This window comes from Podarcis pityusensis, assembly GCF_964106645.2.
Source record: "Podarcis pityusensis genome assembly, chromosome: 17".
Taxonomy (NCBI): Eukaryota; Metazoa; Chordata; class Lepidosauria; order Squamata; family Lacertidae; genus Podarcis; species Podarcis pityusensis.
The window spans coordinates 781,903-799,978 of NC_138042.1; the positions used below are offsets into that span (position 1 = coordinate 781,903).

The window sequence follows — 18,076 nt, forward strand, 5'->3', positions numbered from 1 at the left end:
TTCCCATGTTTGGGAATGCTTCTTCTATTTATTTATTTTTAATAATTTTTATTGAATGATTTATATCACAAAAAACACAGCCATACCACCAGAAAATACAACCAAGAAATAAAAATCACATACAACAATATTTTGTTTGTTATTTATTTATTTTGGTTTTACTATTCAGTAGTTCTCTTTCAAATCTTGAAGGCTCCTTTTCAAAACCTATCTGCTTGTCCTGTCTGAACACTTCATTCACCTGGAAGTATTCTAGCCAATTAGAAAAGTGATCTTTTATTTTCTCATAACTTATCAATAATAGTTGACCTTCTTCCTCCCTGAATATTGTGTTATACGTTATCCAGTTCTCTTTGATGTTATTAATATTTTTTTAACAGTGATTGCTTCTAGTGGAGAATTCCATCTTGGGGTTTTCCGTTCCAAATATCTTTTGTATTTTTCCCATACCATATATATAGCATTTCGTATTGTATGGTTTGAGAAACTCCTATGCGCCTTTATCTTCCTGTAATTAAGATAGCCATGCCACCCAAAGCAGGTATCATGGCCTTCTAGATCTAAAATATCCCAATTTTTTAATGTACATCAATCTTTCAACCAGAAAAGACATGAGGCTTCGTAATATAGCTTCAAATCCGTTAACCCGTAGCTACCTCTTTCTATAGTATCTATTAATATCTTATGCTTAACTCTTGGTCTTTTACCCTTCCACAAAAATTTAGAAATTTCTTTTTGCCACTTGTTGATACTGCTGGTCTTTCCTATAATTGGAATCATTTGGAACAGAAAGAGTAGCTTTGGTAAAACTATCATTTTAATTACCAAAATACGGCCCAAGAATGATAAATTTAACCTAGTTCATGTTTCCAACTGTCTTTTGATATCTTTCCAACAATTGGTATAATTATCTTCATATAGAATCATAGAATCATAGAGTTGGAAGAGACCACAAGGGCCATCGAGTCCAACCCCCTGCCAAGCAGGAAACACCATCAGAGCACTCCTGACATATGGTTGTCAAGCCTCTGCTTAAAGACCTCCAAAGAAGGAGACTCCACCACACTCCTTGGCAGCAAATTCCACTGTCGAACAGCTCTTACTGTCAGGAAGTTCTTCCTAATGTTTAGGTGGAATCTTCTTTCTTGTAGTTCTTTTTTTTTTAAATGATATTTATTAAAATTTCAAAAGAAAAAGATCACATTAATAAGAAAATTAACAATAAAAAGGAAAAATACAAAATACAAAGTACAAAAAAACAACAACAACCAGTTAAAAACAATTCCATCTTTTCATCACTTCTTTTACATTTACTTGTTTCCCGGACCTCCTCATACCTCCCTCTTTTGTATTCCAATTCAGTTTGTTAGTCCAGCGATTCCTTTCCCTCCTTTTTAATCCTGATCATTAATCTTGATATATTATAACATTAAATTTTTACCTATTAAAAACCAATTTTTCCATATTTTTTTATACCATTACCGCTAGAAACCGCTTAACTTCAATCCGTCATCATTCTAACATTCATTAATTTTACAATATTTCTGTAAGTAATCTTTAAATTTCTTCCAATCTTCTTCCACCGACTCTTCTCCCTGGTCTCGGATTCTGCCAGTCATTTCCGCCAATTCCATATAGTCCATCATTTTCATCTGCCATTCCTCCAGTGTGGGTAGATCTTGTGTCTTCCAATGCTTTGCAATAACTATTCTTGCTGCTGTTGTAGTATACATAAAAAAAGTTCTGTCCTTCTTTAACACTGATTGGTTGACTATGCCCAGGAGAAAGGCCTCTGGTTTCTTCAAGAAGGTATATTTAAATACCTTTTTCAGTTCATTATATATCATTTCCCAGAAAGCCTTAATCCTTGGGCACGTCCACCAAAGGTGAAAGAATGTACCTTCAGTTTCTTTACATTTCCTCTTCTTTCTTGTAGTTTGGATCCATTGCTCCGTGTCTGCTTCTCTGGAGCAGCAGAAAACAACCTTTCTCCCTCCTCTATGTGACATCCTTTTATATATTTGAACATGGCTATCATATCACCCCTTAACCTCCTCTTCTCCAGGCTAAACATGCCCAGCTCCCTTAGCCGTTCCTCATAAGGCATCGTTTCCAGGCCTTTGACCATCTTGGTTGCCCTCCTCTGGACACGTTCCAGTTTGTCAGTGTCCTTCTTGAACTGTGGTGCCCAGAACTGGACACAGTACTCCAGGTGAGGTCTAACCAGAGCAGAATACAGTGGCACTATTACTTCCCTTGATCTAGATGCTATACTCCTATTGATGCAGCCCAGAAATGCATTGGCTTTTTTAGCTGCCGCGTCACACTGTTGGCTCATGTCAAGTTTGTGGTCAACCAAGACTCCTAGATCCTTTTCACATGTACTGCTCTCAAGCCAGGTGTCCCCCATCTTGTATTTGTGCCTCTCATTTTTTTTGCCCAAGTGCAATACTTTACATTTCTCCCTGTTAAAATTCATCTTGTTTGTTTTGGCCCAGTTCTCTAATCTGTCAAGGTCGTTTTGAAGTGTGATCCTGTCCTCTGGGGTGTTAGCCACCCCTCCCAGTTTGGTGTCATCTGCAAATTTGATCAGGATGCCCTTGAGTCCATCATCCAAGTCGTTGATAAAGATGTTGAATAAGACCGGGCCCAAGACAGAACCCTGTGGCACCCCACTAGTCACTCTTCTCCAGGATGAAGAGGAACCACTGATGAGCACCCTTTGGGTTCGGTCAGTCAGCCAGTTACAAATCCACTGAGTGGTAGCATAGTCAAGACCGCATTTTACCAGCTTCTTTACAAGAATATCATGGGGCACCTTGTCAAATGCCTTCCTGAAATCAAGGTAGACTACATCCACTGCGTTCCCTTCATCTACCAGGCTTGTAATTCTGTCAAAAAACGAGATCAGGTTAGTCTGACATGACTTATTTTTCAGAAATCCATGCTGACTATTGGTGATCACAGCATTCCTTTCTAGGTGCTCACAGACTGTTTGCTTAATGATCTGCTCCAGAATCTTCCCTGGTATTGATGTCAGACTGACTGGGCGGTAATTATTTGGGTCCTCTCTTTCCCCCTTTTTGAAAATAGGGACAACATTTGCCCTCCTCCAGTCTGCCGGGACTTCGCCTGTTCTCCAGGAATTCTCAAAGATGACTGCCAGTGGTTCTGAGATCACATCTGCCAGTTCTTTTAATACTCTTGGATGCAGTTCATCTGGCCCTGGAGACTTGAATACATCTAAACTAGCCAAGTATTCTTGTACTATCTCCTTAGTTATTTCCTCTGTGTTTCCTCTGCTGAATCCTTTGCTCCAAATTCTTCAGGTCGGGCATTGTTTTCTTTATCGGAGAAGACTGAGGCAAAGAAGGCATTGAGGAGTTCAGCCCTTTCTGTGTCCCCTGTTTGCATTTCACCATCTTCTCCTCTGAGTGACCCCACTGTTTCTTTGTTCTTCCTTTTGCTACGAACATACCCATAAAAGCCTTTTTTGTTGCTTTTAACCTCTCTAGCAAGCCTGAGTTCATTCTGTGCTTTAGCTTTTCTGACTTTGTGTCTACACGTGCTGGCTATTTGTTTGAATTCCTCTTTGGTGGTTTCCCCCCTTTTCCATTTTTTGTACACATCCTTTTTAAATCTTAACTCAGTTAAAAGTTCTTTAGATAGCCACCCTGGCTTCTTTAGGTACCTTCCATGTTTCCGTCTCATTGGTATTGCCTGAAGTTGTGCTTTTACTATCTCCCTCTTAACAAACTCCCAGCCATCATGAACTCCCTTTCCTTTTAGTATTACTGTCCATGGGATCTCACCCAGCACTTCCCTAAGTTTTATGAAGTCGGCTTTCTTCAAGTCAAGAAATTGAGTCCTAGTATGCTTGGCTGCTCCTTTCCGCTGTAAGAGCATGATCACTCGCGCCTAATGATCCTTCCACTTCTACCCCACTAACCAGGTCATCAACATTGGTTAGGACCAGATCTAAAATGGCTGTTCCTCTTGTTGCTTCTCCCACTTTCTGGACAATGAAGTTGTCTGCAAGGCCAGTGAGGAATCTGTTTGACCTTATGCTCTTGGCTGAGTTTGACATCCAACAAATATCCGAGTAATTGAAGTCCCCCATTACTACTATCTCCCTTCCTTTTGCATGCTTGGCCATCTGTTCCAGGAAGGCATCATCTATGTCCTCCGTTTGGCTTGGGGATCTATAGTAAACGCCCACAATGAGGTCACTGTTATTCTTCTCTCCCTTAATTTTGACCCAAATGCTCTCACTTTGGCTTTGAGGTTCTAAATCTTGGATCTCTTCACAGGTATACACATCCCTGACATATAACGCCACTCCTCCTCCTTTCTTGTCTGGTCTGTTTCTCTGAAATAGATTGTATCCCCCCATTATTACATTCCAATCGTGGGACTTATCCCACCAGGTTTCAGTGATGCCTATTATGTCATATTTAGTTTGCTGTACCAAGAGCTCAAGCTCATCTTCTTTATTTCCCATGCTTTGCGCATTAGTGTACAGACATTGAAGTCCATTAATCATTCCCCCGTGTCTCTTATTTAAGGATTTTTTCCTCCCACCACTAGGTCTGCGTGCTGTTTGCTCCATTTGGTCTATGACATTTGGATGATCATCTTCATCAATTGATAGATTCCTACCTTCAGGAGCACTGTCTCCCTCCCCCACATTAGTCAGTTTAAAGCCCTCCTGATGAGGTTTCTGAGATTTTTGGCAAAAACATTCTTCCTAACTGTTGTGAGGTGCAGCCCATCGCTTGCCAGAAGTCCATCTTCAAGAAACTGCAGTCCGTGATCTAAGAATCCAAACCGTTAATATAATATAAATATAAGTTAATATTCTTTGGTGTTATCCATAATCCTAAATACTTGATTTTGGGGTAGATTTTAATTTGTATTATTTTTTCTAATTCTGCTTTTTCATCTGGCGACAGATTTTTAACTAATAGTTTTGTCTTGTTTAGATTCAGTTTAAACCCCGCAACTTTACCGTAGCCATGTATTATTTCCAACGCCTTTGTTAAAACTCTGTTTTGGTTGCTCCGTAGTTATAATTAAATTGTCAGCAAATGCCCTCATTCTGTAACTTCTATTTCCCCGCATAATCCCTTTTATTTCTTTTTCCTCCCTAATTCGTTTACATAAAACTTCCAATGTTAATATGAAGATTAAGGGGGATAGTGGGCAGCCTTGTCTGACCCCTTTACTGATTTCACACTCCTGTGATATATTTCCATTTATTATTTTAGCTTTTTGTTTTGAATATATTGCTTCAATCCCTTTTATATACTTTATACCAAAATCCATATGATATAATAGACCTTTCATAAATTTCCAGGAGACGTTTTTTGACAGAATTACAAGCCTGGTAGATGAAGGGAACGCAGTGGATGTAGCCTACCTTGATTTCAGCAAGGCATTTGACAAGGTGCCCCATGATATTCTTGTAAAGAAGCTGGTAAAATGCGGTCTTGACTATGCCACCACTCAGTGGATTTGTAACTGGCTGACTGACCGAACCCAAAGGGTGCTCATCAATGGTTCCTCTTCATCCTGGAGAAGAGTGACTAGTGGGGTGCCACAGGGTTCTGTCTTGGGCCCGGTCTTATTCAACATCTTTATCAACGACTTGGATGATGGACTCAAGGGCATCCTGATCAAATTTGCAGATGACACCAAATTGGGAGGGGTGGCTAACACCCCAGAGGACAGGATCACACTTCAAAACGACCTTGACAGATTAGAGAACTGGGCCAAAACAAACAAGATGAATTTTAACAGGGAGAAATGTAAAGTATTGCACTTGGGCAAAAAAAATGAGAGGCACAAATACAAGATGGGGGACACCTGGCTTGAGAGCAGTACATGTGAAAAGGATCTAGGAGTCTTGGTTGACCACAAACTTGACATGAGCCAACAGTGTGACGCGGCAGCTAAAAAAGCCAATGCATTTCTGGGCTGCATCAATAGGAGTATAGCATCTAGATCAAGGGAAGTAATAGTGCCACTGTATTCTGCTCTGGTCAGACCTCACCTGGAGTACTGTGTCCAGTTCTGGGCACCACAGTTCAAGAAGGATACTGACAAACTGGAACGTGTCCAGAGGAGGGCAACCAAGATGGTCAAAGGCCTGGAAACGATGCCTTATGAGGAACGGCTAAGGGAGCTGGGCATGTTTAGCCTGGAGAAGAGGAGGTTAAGGGGTGATATGATAGCCATGTTCAAATATATAAAAGGATGTCACATAGAGGAGGGAGAAAGGTTGTTTTCTGCTGCTCCAGAGAAGCGGACACGGAGCAATGGATCCAAATTACAAGAAAGAAGATTCCACCTAAACATTAGGAAGAACTTCCTGACAGTAAGAGCTGTTCGACAGTGGAATTTGCTGCCAAGGAGTGTGGTGGAGTCTCCTTCTTTGGAGGTCTTTAAGCAGAGGCTTGACAACCATATGTCAGGAGTGCTCTGATGGTGTTTCCTGCTTGGCAGGGGGTTGGACTCGATGGCCCTTGTGGTCTCTTCCAACTCTATGATTCTATGATTCTAACCCTGTCAAAAGCTTTTTCAGCATCTACAGCCATTAAGACTGCCTTCTTTTCTATTCTTAAATCTAAATACTTTAATAAGTTTATGATGTTTCTAGTGTTGCTATGAATGTGTCTCCCGGGCAAAAAGCCAGCTTGGTCATTGTGTATAATCATCTGGAAGACTTTTTTGGATCTTTCAGCTAGAATATTTGCATATAATTTATAATCGTTATTTAGAAGTGCAATAGGCCTATAGTTGTTAATAATTACAGTGGTGCCCCGCAAGACGAATGCCTCGCAAGACGGAAAACCCGCTAGACGAAAGGGTTTTCCGTTTTTCAATGCGCTTCGCAGGACGAATTTCCCTATGGGCTTGCTTCGCAAGACGAAAATGTCTTGCGAGTCTTGAGATTTTTTTCACTCCCCCCTCCTTTTTCTAAGCCGCTAAGCCTTTAATAGCCGCTAAACTGCTAATAGCGCTAATCTGCTAAGCCGCTAATAGGGTTGCTTCGCAAGACAAAAAAACCGCTAGACGAAGATACTCGCGGAACGGATTAATTTCGTCTTGCGAGGCACCACTGTAGATGGTCCGTTCCCTGTTTTGGAATTCATGCAATAAGGCTGTCTTTCCAAGAGTCCAGCATGATTCCATCTTTTAAGATGTTGTTCATGATATTTCTTAATGGGTCAGACAGGATGTCCTCGATTTTTTTGTAATATATTGCTTCTTCTAAGAGAGCAACCCACTGTGTTGTATCATTCAAGCTCAGCCTGACATGCCCATTGTACAGCCTGGACAAGTGTCCACTATTTCGAGACCTATCAGGGTGTACTTATGCTCCTTGTCACTGCAGTTATATTCTGATCTCAAAGAACATACCCAAGTACAGACCACTCTCTAGAGGTGACAGACTTGTGCAATGGGTATGAATCTGGTTTCCTGCCTAGGACTTTCAATCAGTCCATCTAGAGGGAATATTTCATCCCACATCCAGCCTCTCTCTGGGGCTCCATAAGGTATGTTCAGGTGCACAGATCCTTGGGAGAGGTTTTTTTCTGACCTCCTAACATTTGAATTTGGCAAGACCTTGGGAGGGAGAAGGCCTCCTCAATGGCTGCTCCTAGGTTCTACTAGGTGTAGTGGTGTAGTGGTTAAGAGCGGTAGTCTCGTAATCTGGGGAACCGGGTTTGCGTCCCTGCTCCTCCACATGCAGCTGCTGGGTGACCTTGGGCTAGTCACACTTCTCTGAAGTCTCTCAGCCCCACTCACCTCACAGAGTGTTTGTTGTGGGGGAGGAAGGGAAAGGAGAATGTTAGCCGCTTTGAGACTCCTTAAAGGGAGTGAAAGGCGGGATATCAAATCCAAACTCTTCTTCTTCTTCTTCTACTAGCAAATACATTTTCATTTAGATAGGCCTTTGGCCCATAAGCTGTATGTAGTCATTGGTGTTCACTGTTTTTTTACTACAGTATTCCATTTGGTAGAGAGGCAGGATACTAAATATGCCTCCCACAACCGTGCCAACTTGCAGGTGTCCCCAGAGCCTTTTCCTTATTTCTGGTTCTTGTCTAAGAACACTAGGAAAACCAGGTGGTAAAAACACTGAATTGTCCCTGTATTATTGAAAGCCTACACTCTCTCACCTGCATTTCTACCTTCTTTACCTCTCAGGATATCTGGAAACATTGCCTCTGAAAAGAACCTCAAGGAAGGGGTCTGTGCCCAGATTGAAAAGAACTTTGCCAAGGCCAAATGGAGGGTAAGTGAGTCACATGTCACATGGTGGCGCTGTGGGGAAGGAAGGGGAGTAGAGAGCAGTGGTCAGCCACTTTATCTTAGCCAAAAGGCTGAGAGGCTATTGAAATCCAGCAATTTTGATCAGAGTCCCTTGGCTCCAAATGCAGCTCCCTCACCAGAGGCAGAGTTGGAGGAAGAAGGGCATGGGATCGGTCAAAAATATGTATCTTATTAAAAAACAGCTCATGCCTTTCTCCTGAAATATTACAGCACTTGTGGAAATCAACAAGATTAGCGTCCCATGTGAAGAATGTGTCCTGACCACACTGCATGTGGTCCAGTCAGTCTTAGCTGGAATCCAACTGGGCAGCAACAATTTTGCTGTGACCCACTTGGTGCTGCCTCATGACCCACCGGTGGGTTCTGACCCACAGGCTGAAGACCTCTGATCTAGGCAGTAATAAGAATTATGATGTTGTAGGAAGCAGATACACTGCAGGGGAGTCTCGGGAACCAGGAAGTGTTCTGGGGCACAGACTAAGTTGACATGAAGTGCTGGCCAGGCCTATGGGACCAACCTTTCCATTGTGGCTCTGGCCTCAAGCTCAGGGTGAAAGGAGGAGGATGAGCTAGCTGAGTCTGAGGCTCTTCAGTCTTTCCCTATGCATCAGCAACCCAATTCGATGTGATGTGATGTGTCTTTCAAAGCCAATGGTTCCAGGAAATCTGTAGACAGCTTCCCTGGAACCATTGCAAGCAGGTCAGAGATGGCGCTGTGCTCTGTCCTGCTTACCAGTTTTGGCAGCCTAGGCTATGAATGTCTCTGCCTGTCGTACCCTTGTCACCAGGAGACTCAGGAAAAATTGGGGGGCTGGGGGCCATTATTTGACATTGCCCTTCTTTTTGCAGAAAGCCATTCGTGTTACTACATTCATGCAACGTCTCCGGGCTCCCGATGTTGGTGGCCGTCTGCCCGTGACTCCGCGTTCCTCCATGAGCGTTGCTCATGAGGTCACCATTGAGGCACCCAGGCTGGCCGAACGTTTGGAGACTCCATGCACACCGCAGGAGCAGCAGAGCAAGATAGAGGAAGTCACGGAGGCGGAGGAATAATGGCCCCTGCTTCCCCGATCCCATATTCTGATGCCTTCTCTGCTCTTGGAAGGGGTGGGTGGGGTCTGTGGGACAGTAGTTAGGGTAGTTATGGGGCAAGGAACTAGGGAGACCCTTAGCAGTGTTATTCCCTCCCCCCACCCCTGCCATTGGTCAGGAGCAAGAGCTATTTGGTTTGGACAGACAGGCAACCAAAAGGAGAGATGGACCCGACCCCACAGAGATGTGTATGGGAAGGGAGGACTGAGCATAAGAAATATGGTAGGACAGGGTGGTGGTCAGCTACCCCACCCCCAGCTCCCTGGAAAATGCACCTGTCTGAGCAGAAGGGGGGGAGACTTCTTCCTAGGCCTTTCCCAGTAGTGGGTGCCAGCTGTGCCCCTTGCCATATTGCATCCACCACCCCAACGCAAATGCGGAATGCCTTGCAGAGTGACTGTCTCTCCCAGGCCTCACGGATCCACATCCCACACATCTGCATCCTTGCCTTTGCGATGTCACAATGGCTTCAGAGGAGTTCCCTTCCTCCACAAAGAAGCTGGAAGTATGAGCCAAGAAGGGGAAACCTTGTCCTCCTATTTGTGGGGGCCTTGGGATATGCCAAGCATTTGCAAACATCAGCCAATAATGGAATGGGAAGCAGTTTCAGGCTAGTGAAGCAAGTGTTGGAGAAGAATCCATTCCATGGAGAAAGGATCCGTTTCCCAGCCTTTCCCTGTTCTATTTGCCCAGTCCTGCATTTCACTTTGAGCAGGGGCAGCAACAGCAGCCAGGTAGGAAACTTGTTACAGATGACTGCCCTCCTGGTTTGGATCCCCAACCTCAACCGGACTGTGCAAGGAGGGGCAAGAGAGGTGCATGTCTAAGCCAGCTGCATGTTTTATGAAGATGCTATTTTAATACAGAAACCTCCCAGCTGCCCCTCCCCTGGAGCTGTCTTTCCCCTCTCCTGGGGCAGCTCTGGGAAATAAAAAATAAACAGAGTCTCTGGTTATTGATGATCTCTTTTTGTTGATGGTGAGTGTTATTATTGAGGTAATTGGTACTGGAATCCTTAAACAAGGTGGGGGAGAAGGGCCTATTTTGAATTCTAACCCCCCCCCCATCTGTATATAGTAAATACAGTTCCCTGCTTTCTGTTGGCTTGATTATGTAATCTGTAGTCCTGCGATAATGCTGCCATCTTATTTCTTTAAACAGCAGAGGAGTCTTCTGGGGCTGAAGCAAGCCAAATGTGAGAAAAGCAAGCACAGAGGGAGGCTTCCTTATACTAAAACGGCCTGTTTGTCCGTCTTAGCTCAGTATTTCTAGTGACTGGGAATGGCTTTCCCAAGGCTTCAGGCAGAGAGTCTTAAGTACCTCCCTAGATCAAACCAAAGGAATAATCTAGAATGGCATTGTCCTTTCTGCTCATAGATTCTTAAAAAATTAAAAATGTGATGTTTTTGAGCTCAAGCCAGCCTAGGCACATGCTGTCCTGGAAGCAAGTGTGCAATTCCCCCATTTCAAATATATGGTAATGGGGTCTCAACTGGTGGTGACTGACAAGGAATGGAGTTGTAGTGGATGGGCTGGTGATGCTGCTGAGCAGCATGTGGCAGCTTGAAAAGCCAAATTCCATGATAGGAGTCATTAAGAAAGGAACAGAAAATAAAACTGCCAATATCATAATGCAGTTATACATTATCTGTGCTGCAACCACACTTGGTATAACGTGTAGAGTTCTGGTCACCTGACCTCAAAAAGGATATTGTAGAGTTGGAAAAGGTCCAGAAGAAATTCTCAAGAGCAACTCTCCCACGCAGACAGGGTTCAGAAAAGGAAGAAGAAAGGGTTGGGCCACAACAGAGGTGGAGAATATGTGTGAAGATGCTTGGTGTGGAGAAAGCAGATAGTGAGAAGTTTTTCTCATAATACTAGAGCCAACCAATGAAGCTGAATGTTGGAAGATTCAGAACAGAAGAAAGTCCTTCTTCACACAGGGCACTGGTAAACTATGACATTTGCTCTTATGAGGAGGCATAGTGAGAGTCACCAATCTGGATGGCTTTAAAAGAGGATTAGACAAATTCATGGAGGACAACGGATACCAGTCATGTCAACAATGTTCTGTCTCCGTTTTGGAGGCAGTATTGCCTCTAAAGATCAGCTGCTGGGAATCACCTATGGGGAGGCGGCTGAGACACTCGGGTCCTGCTTGGGGCTCCCCCCAGGCACCTACTCAGCTCCTGTGAGAATGGGATGCTGGAGGCCTCTTCTCTTGCTCTTTCTTCTCTTCTCACTCTTGGGCACTTTCTCCTTATGTTATACAGTAAACCTCAGTCATTGAAAATGGACAGCCAGAGACTCTTGACTCAAATTAAGCTGTCTCCCTGCCACTTCCTTTTCTTCCTATGTTCAGTCTCTTATCTGAAACACAAATTTCCCTAAAGAAAATGGTTGGGACCAACTGAAGCTGCCTCTTCTATCTACCATGAGGGCTGGTTTTCCAAATCCCAGATACATTGTGGTTGGCTATGGTTGCAGGGGAAAGGAAGAGCATTCTGTGTGTCAAACTGCTGACAACACACTCCAAAACTCCGGAGGACTACACTCAGCAGCTTCATATAGATATTAAACAACATGGGGGATAGAATTGAGCTTTGAAGGACCTCATATTGAAGGTCCCATACTGCTGAAAAACAGTCCCCAAGCGTCCCAACTCAGATAGCCTCTCCAGGGGAATACAGTGGTTGATGAAATGGAAAGCCACCAAGAAATCAAGGAGGATTAGTTTTCTCCTGACAGAGGTAATCATATAAAGTCACCAGGGCAGTTTGTGCCAAAACCAGGCCTAAACCCTGATTGAAATGGATCTAGAGCTCCTGGATCTGGTCAGTGACCACCCGCCCAAGAACACTGCCTAAGAAAGGGATATTGGCAACTGGCTGGTGATTACTTAAGTTCTTAGGATCTAGGGATGGTGTCTCAAGAAGCGCTCCTTTCACTGCCACCTTCAACTTGGCAGGAACCACCCCTCTCATAAAGAGGCACTGACCACCCCCTGGGCCCACATAGATCTGCTCCCTGATGGATTTCATTAACCAAGAGGGGCAAAGATCCATCCAGGCCCCAATCCAAGCTCTGGTAGATGTTGTGGAAGTGGTGAGGGAGCGGGTGGCACTGTGGTTTGAACCGGGGAGCTCCCGTTGCTTTGTCCCTGCTCCTGTCAACCTAGCAATTCAAAAGCACACCAGTGCAAGTAGATAAATAGGTACCACTGTGGCAGGAAGGTAAGCGGCGTTTCCGTGAGCTCTGGTTTCCATCACGGTGTTCCGTTGCGTTCCCGGAAAAGCTGTTTGTGGACAAACACTGGCTCCCTCAGCGTGAGGCGAGATCCAGCGCTGCACCCCATCATTGAGGGGCAGTATTTCGATATAAGTAGGAAAATGAGAAAACCCCTAAACATTTTTTTTAGAAAAAAAGCACTGCGTCTATCTCCATCCTGGATTGCGTCCTGTCCGGTACATTGCTCTCTGCGCGAGATCCTCCCCCCCTCCCCCTCCCCCTCCGGCCACGTGCTTCTGCGCGACATCAGGAGCCACGTGCTCCCTCGCCCCTCCAGGCGACCGGCAACTACATTTCCCAGGAGGCACCGCAGCCCCGCCCCGCCGGCCGAGCCGAACCACCCGAGTGGGGCGTGCGGGGGGGGGTTCCCCCTCTGAGCTTCCCCTCCGTGCCCGCCCGAGCGCCCTTTTCCCTCAAGGAACCCGAGAGGAGGTCAAGGCCCCGACCCCGCCGCGCCGCGGCCCGGGAAATGCGGCGGGACGCCCGGCAGCTCGGCTTGGGGGCGCGGAGGGACCCCGCCCCCCCTCGGCCCGCGTGGTCTCGGCCGGCGCGCTCCTCGGCGCGGGGGGCGGCGGCGCGCGGCCTCAGAGGCGGCGGCGGCGGCGGCGGGAGCAGCAGCCGGAGCCGGAGCGGAGCGGGGACGCAGGCGGCGCACGGAGGGGGGGTGAGAGCCGGGCCGGGGGGAGGGAGGGAGGGAGGGAGAAGTCCGCGACCGCCCCCCCACAACCCCCTCCGTTTGGGGCGCGTTCCCCCGCGCGGGATCGGGCTGGGCGAATGGCTGCTCCCCAGCAGGACATCCTGCCGCCCCTCCCCTCCCGGAGCCCCCTCGGCACCTGGGAAGCCACCGCTCTGCCATCGTCGTGAGCGCGCCGCGCGCGACCTGCGGGGGGGGGGGACAAGGGAGGGAGAGGCCCCGAGCCCTTTCGTGTCTCCGTGCCCGCCAGGCACTCGAAGCCAGCTTCCCCTGGCAGCCGAAGTGACGCCTGTCGTTGCAAGAAAAGGGTCAAGGATCATAGGATCACGAAAGGCGGAGTTGGAAAGGGCCCTGAGGCTCATGCAAGGCAGGAATCTCTCCCCCAATGTGGGACCCACAACCCTGAGATCAAGAGTCTCACGCTCTGCCAACTGAGCTTTTATGCACCTTTGGTCTTTTGCAGGCTCCTTCCTCTCCTCCCCTCCATTTTTTTAGTCTCCAGATTATTTCTCCTCAAGCAAGGACTGTTGTTAGTACAGCTATAAGCCTGTTCCAATTTCTAAACCTAATTTCCTTCTTTTGGAAGGAAAACCAAAGGTATGAGACAGAGTCCTCTGAAGTGTGCTGAAGTTCCTCTCCAGCCATTGTCAATGCTTGGTCTGCCCCCACCCCCTAGTTTTACTGAGCTGGTGAATGGGCTGTATTGCCAGACAAAAATCTGGCTTCAAGTCTGTGTCCGCTGGTCTTCTGTTTTCCAGTATGTTTCAGACTCCTGCCTGAGGGTTGGCTACCTGTGAATCACATTTCTAGGGTTAGGAATCAGGTCTCTGTGTCAAATAGCAAGACATCAAGGCAGCCTTGTGTGCTGACATTTTTTATTTCAATCATTAATGGATGTTTCATTCTCAGCTTGGGGAGGAAGGGGAGAATTGGGCCAAGTAATATGGATGATCCAGACCTGCTGGCTTATATGGTTTGACCCTTTTCTATGCTTTCTGTTTCCTTGACTTGTAAGAAGGGAGCTGGTTAAGAACCTAATCTCAAGAGACTGTAACAACTTCTCTAGGGATGGGCTAAAGTGGCATAGTATCTGTAAGCAGCCTCCTGTTCTTGAACAGCTACCTAGATGCATTCGTATGCTAGTGCCTTTTGCTCCTGAAATAGTTTTTGTTTACTTTGTTTCCCTGCAAGTTTATAAATTGGACCTTGAATTTCCCCCTTCAAATATAGGGGACTGTTCATTGAATAAAGGTGTTAGTTTTTAAAAATTGTCTAGGTAATCAAAAGTCAAAGAATCAACTTAATTTTCATATTTATAAATATAATTATTTGTAAATATAGGTGCCATTTTGATAACATTAAGGGAAGGAATGCAAATGCAATGTATAATGCAATACCACTTTTAATGTTCTCTCTGTTTTTATCATTTGTACAGTAGCATTAATTATAATTGAGAGTTATAGAATTTTTCAGCATCTAAAGTGCTTCGTATACATTATCTTGGTCATTCTTACAACAGCCCTGGCAAGGCAATAATATTCCCATACTGCAGATAGTGGGAGGGAGGAATGCCAATGAGGTTGCATTTGAACTGAAGAATTCCCACGTAGAGCCAAAATATAAAAAGGGTGCCCATCAGCCTCAATCCTGACAACTAATAATAATAATAATAAAATGTCCAGTAGCACCTTAGAGACCAACTTAGAGACTTAGTTGCTCTCTAAGATGATACTGGACAATTTTTTAATTTATTTTGACTGTGTCAGACCAACATGGCTACCTACCTGAATCCTGACAACTAAAACTAGCATGAATTAAGACAGTTTACCAGATGTGGTCACAATAAGAGGGGAGTGGAATAGTTTTTTATATTGAGTCAAGAGATCCTAGAGCAGATCCTAGTTATAAAAAGTTTGTGCAGGAGTAAAACTGGATCAAGAAGGCAACGGACTCAGAGCAGGCTAGCTGAGATGTTTTATGGCAACTTTTGACTGAGCTGCTTCATGTACTGAAATACCCCAGGATGCCAGCTGTGCTCTGTGTACTTTGTGTTGTGTGTGTGGCCTTAAAATTTGTCAGCTTTAGGCCCCTGAGTTAAATCTGCTCCCTTGTGGGGTAGTGGTTCAGAGCGGTGGATTCGTAATCTGGGGAACCGGGTTCGTGTCTCCGCTCCTCCACATGCAGTTGCTGGGCCAGTCACACTTCTCTGAAGTCTCTCAGCCCCACTCACCTCACAGAGTGTTTGTTGTGGGGGAGGAAGGGAAAGGAGAATGGTAGCTGCTTTGAGACTCCTTCGGGGAGTGATAAAGCGGGATATCAAATCCAAACTCTTCTCAGCTGCCAGCCTTGGGGCAAAAAGGGGCACAAAAGAACCTGTTGAGAGGCCCTGGCCCATCTGCCTCCCTCATTCCTCAAAGTGGATCTGCAGCAACAAGTACTTTTTCCTTGACTTGCCCAACCTGCCCCCATCCCATTCCTGGAGAATTCCATGTCAGGTTTGGGATTCAAACAACTCCCTAAAATGCTCTCTTTGTCTAGCCATGTTGGGAAAATATTAACTGTTCCAGACACTAAATTCAAGGTGCAAAAGTCAGCAATATTTGTGTCCTACAAGTTTGTGATTCTGTGTAGCATTTGAATTTTTTTTTTTTTTTTAAGAATTACTATGCTGCATACCTATCAGAGTATCCAGTATAGATCTTGAAAACAACTTTAGATATGTTCTTTTCTCCTCAACCCTGCAAAAACCCTTGTGGAAAATGCCCTGAAATCATTTTAGTTCACAGGGAAAGAGTCCTCATCAAATTCCATTAACTCAGACTCTGATGAGACACTAACAATGCTTGACAAAGATTTTCTCACACGGTTCCCTTTGTTAAGGAGCAAAAAGCCCAACTCGGCCTCCCTTTGGCCACTTTTCTTCCTTCCCCTGCACAAACATGCATTAACCCAGGTCATTCCCCACACAGAAATTTAGCTTTTTTCTTACTGGCAGCTGAGAATGGGTAAATACTTCTGGTCCAGCAACAGAGATTCTTGATCATCATAGACTGTCTCTAATGGTTGCTTACCCCAACTGCTGTTTGAGAGAGTTGGATAAATCCAGCTGAGAATGGAGTCTGATATTTTAGGGCAGCGGAGAGGAACCTGTGGCCCTCCAGACATTGCTGGACCTCAGTTCCCATGAGCCCCAGCCAGCCAACTAGGGCACTATCTGGTTTTCAACATTTTTAGCTGGTATATAACCAGCTAAAATCACGCTATCTTGATATATCATGATATATATCTGCGGTGGCGAAGGGCCTTGCAGGGTCTCCCTGTGGCGGAAGAGGTTCCTGTGTATCTCCCCACAGCATCAGAGGGCCTTGCTGGGCCTCCCCATGGTGGTGGAGGGCCTTAAAATGTAAGGAAGTAGTAGATTTAATAAAAATATTAAATAAACTTCCATATACAGTGGTGGGACGCGGATGGCGCTGTGGGTAAAACCTCAGCGCCTAGGACTTGCCGATCGCATGGTCGGCGGTTCGAATCCCCGTGGCGGGGTGCGCTCCCGTCGTTCGGTCCCAGCGCCTGCCAACCTAGCAGTTCGAAAGCACCCCCAAGTGCAAGTAGATAAATAGGGACCGCTTACTAGCGGGAAGGTAAACGGCGTTTCCGTGTGCTGCGCTGGCTCGCCAGATGCAGCTTGTCACGCTGGCCACGTGACCCGGAAGTGTCTGCGGACAGCGCTGGCCCCCGGCCTCTTAAGTGAGATGGGCGCACAACCCTAGAGTCGGACACGACTGGCCCGTACGGGCAAGGGTACCTTTACCTTTATGCAATGGTACCTCGGGTTAAGTACTTAATTCGTTTGGGAGGTCCGTTCTTAACCTGAAACTGTTCTTAACCTGAAGTACCACTTTAGCTAATGGGGCCTCCCGCTGCCGCTGCTGCACGATTTCTGTTCTCATCCTGAAGCAAAGTTCTTAAGCCGAGGTACTATTTCTGGGTTTGCGGAGTCTGTAACCTGAAGCGTATGTAACCTGAGGCGTATGTAACCCGAGGTACCACTGTAATATATTTAATATATTTTCAACTAATTTAAGAATAGTTTAAGTGATTTACTCTTCAAGTTGCATATGCTTCCCCAACTCAGAGGTCTAAGTGGAATCTGTGCATGCATAAGCCCCACTGAGTTAAACTAAACTTACTTCTACTTTCCTGGGAGTAAGCCCCATTGAATTCAGTAGGGCTTACTTGTGAGGAGGCACACATTTGCTTTCACTGCTTACCAAAAAACACTGCCCCATCATTTTCACACAGTACCCAACCTCCCATTTCAGCATAAGGCAGCCACCTAAATCTTCTCCCCTCCATTCCCCCCCAAAGGCCCCCCAAAAGCTCTCATCCCACCAGTATCTCCCTTTTTATCAAAGGGAGGGAGAGAGGGGAAGCAAGCAAAAAGAATAGTCTCTTTTAAATTTAAAAAACACCCTTTTAATATGGAAGAAAGCTATTTAGGGGGAACCAACAACATAAACACTACCAGGAAATAAAAATAGAAGCTCTTCCCCCCTAGATTTATCAAGGTGGGGGTGAGTGTGAGGAAGAAAGAAGTGCTTTGTTTGTTTATCTGTGGGGGTCCCTCCTGGATTGTTAGCAGGCTCTGCATAATTACTTGAG

The 18,076-nt window shown here is 45.6% G+C and overlaps 2 protein-coding genes and 1 long non-coding RNA gene across 7 annotated transcripts in view; all 3 read left to right on the plus strand.

Moving 5' to 3' along the window:
- LOC308467080 (caM kinase-like vesicle-associated protein) overlaps nucleotides 1-10,394 on the plus strand; it is a 60,871-nt gene extending 50,477 nt beyond the window's left edge. For all 5 annotated transcript variants that reach the window (XM_080988489.1, XM_080988490.1, XM_080988491.1 and 2 more), the window contains 2 exons: nucleotides 8,215-8,302; nucleotides 9,190-10,394. In XM_080988489.1, the coding sequence (XP_080844615.1) occupies nucleotides 8,215-8,302; nucleotides 9,190-9,393 (292 nt within the window). In that variant the 3' untranslated portion in view covers nucleotides 9,394-10,394. The remainder of the gene's footprint in view (nucleotides 1-8,214; nucleotides 8,303-9,189) is intronic.
- LOC308467102 lies at nucleotides 6,548-8,208 on the plus strand. Its single transcript, XR_013981136.1, has 3 exons — nucleotides 6,548-6,800; nucleotides 7,115-7,677; nucleotides 7,934-8,208. It is a non-coding gene; the product is annotated as an uncharacterized lncRNA (long non-coding RNA).
- Nucleotides 10,395-13,174: 2,780 nt separating the features above from the next.
- UBA1 (ubiquitin like modifier activating enzyme 1) overlaps nucleotides 13,175-18,076 on the plus strand; it is a 46,480-nt gene continuing 41,578 nt past the window's right edge. Inside the window, exon 1 of the mRNA XM_080988441.1 lies at nucleotides 13,175-13,384. Within this exon, the coding sequence (XP_080844567.1) occupies nucleotides 13,190-13,384 (195 nt within the window). The 5' untranslated portion in view covers nucleotides 13,175-13,189. The remainder of the gene's footprint in view (nucleotides 13,385-18,076) is intronic.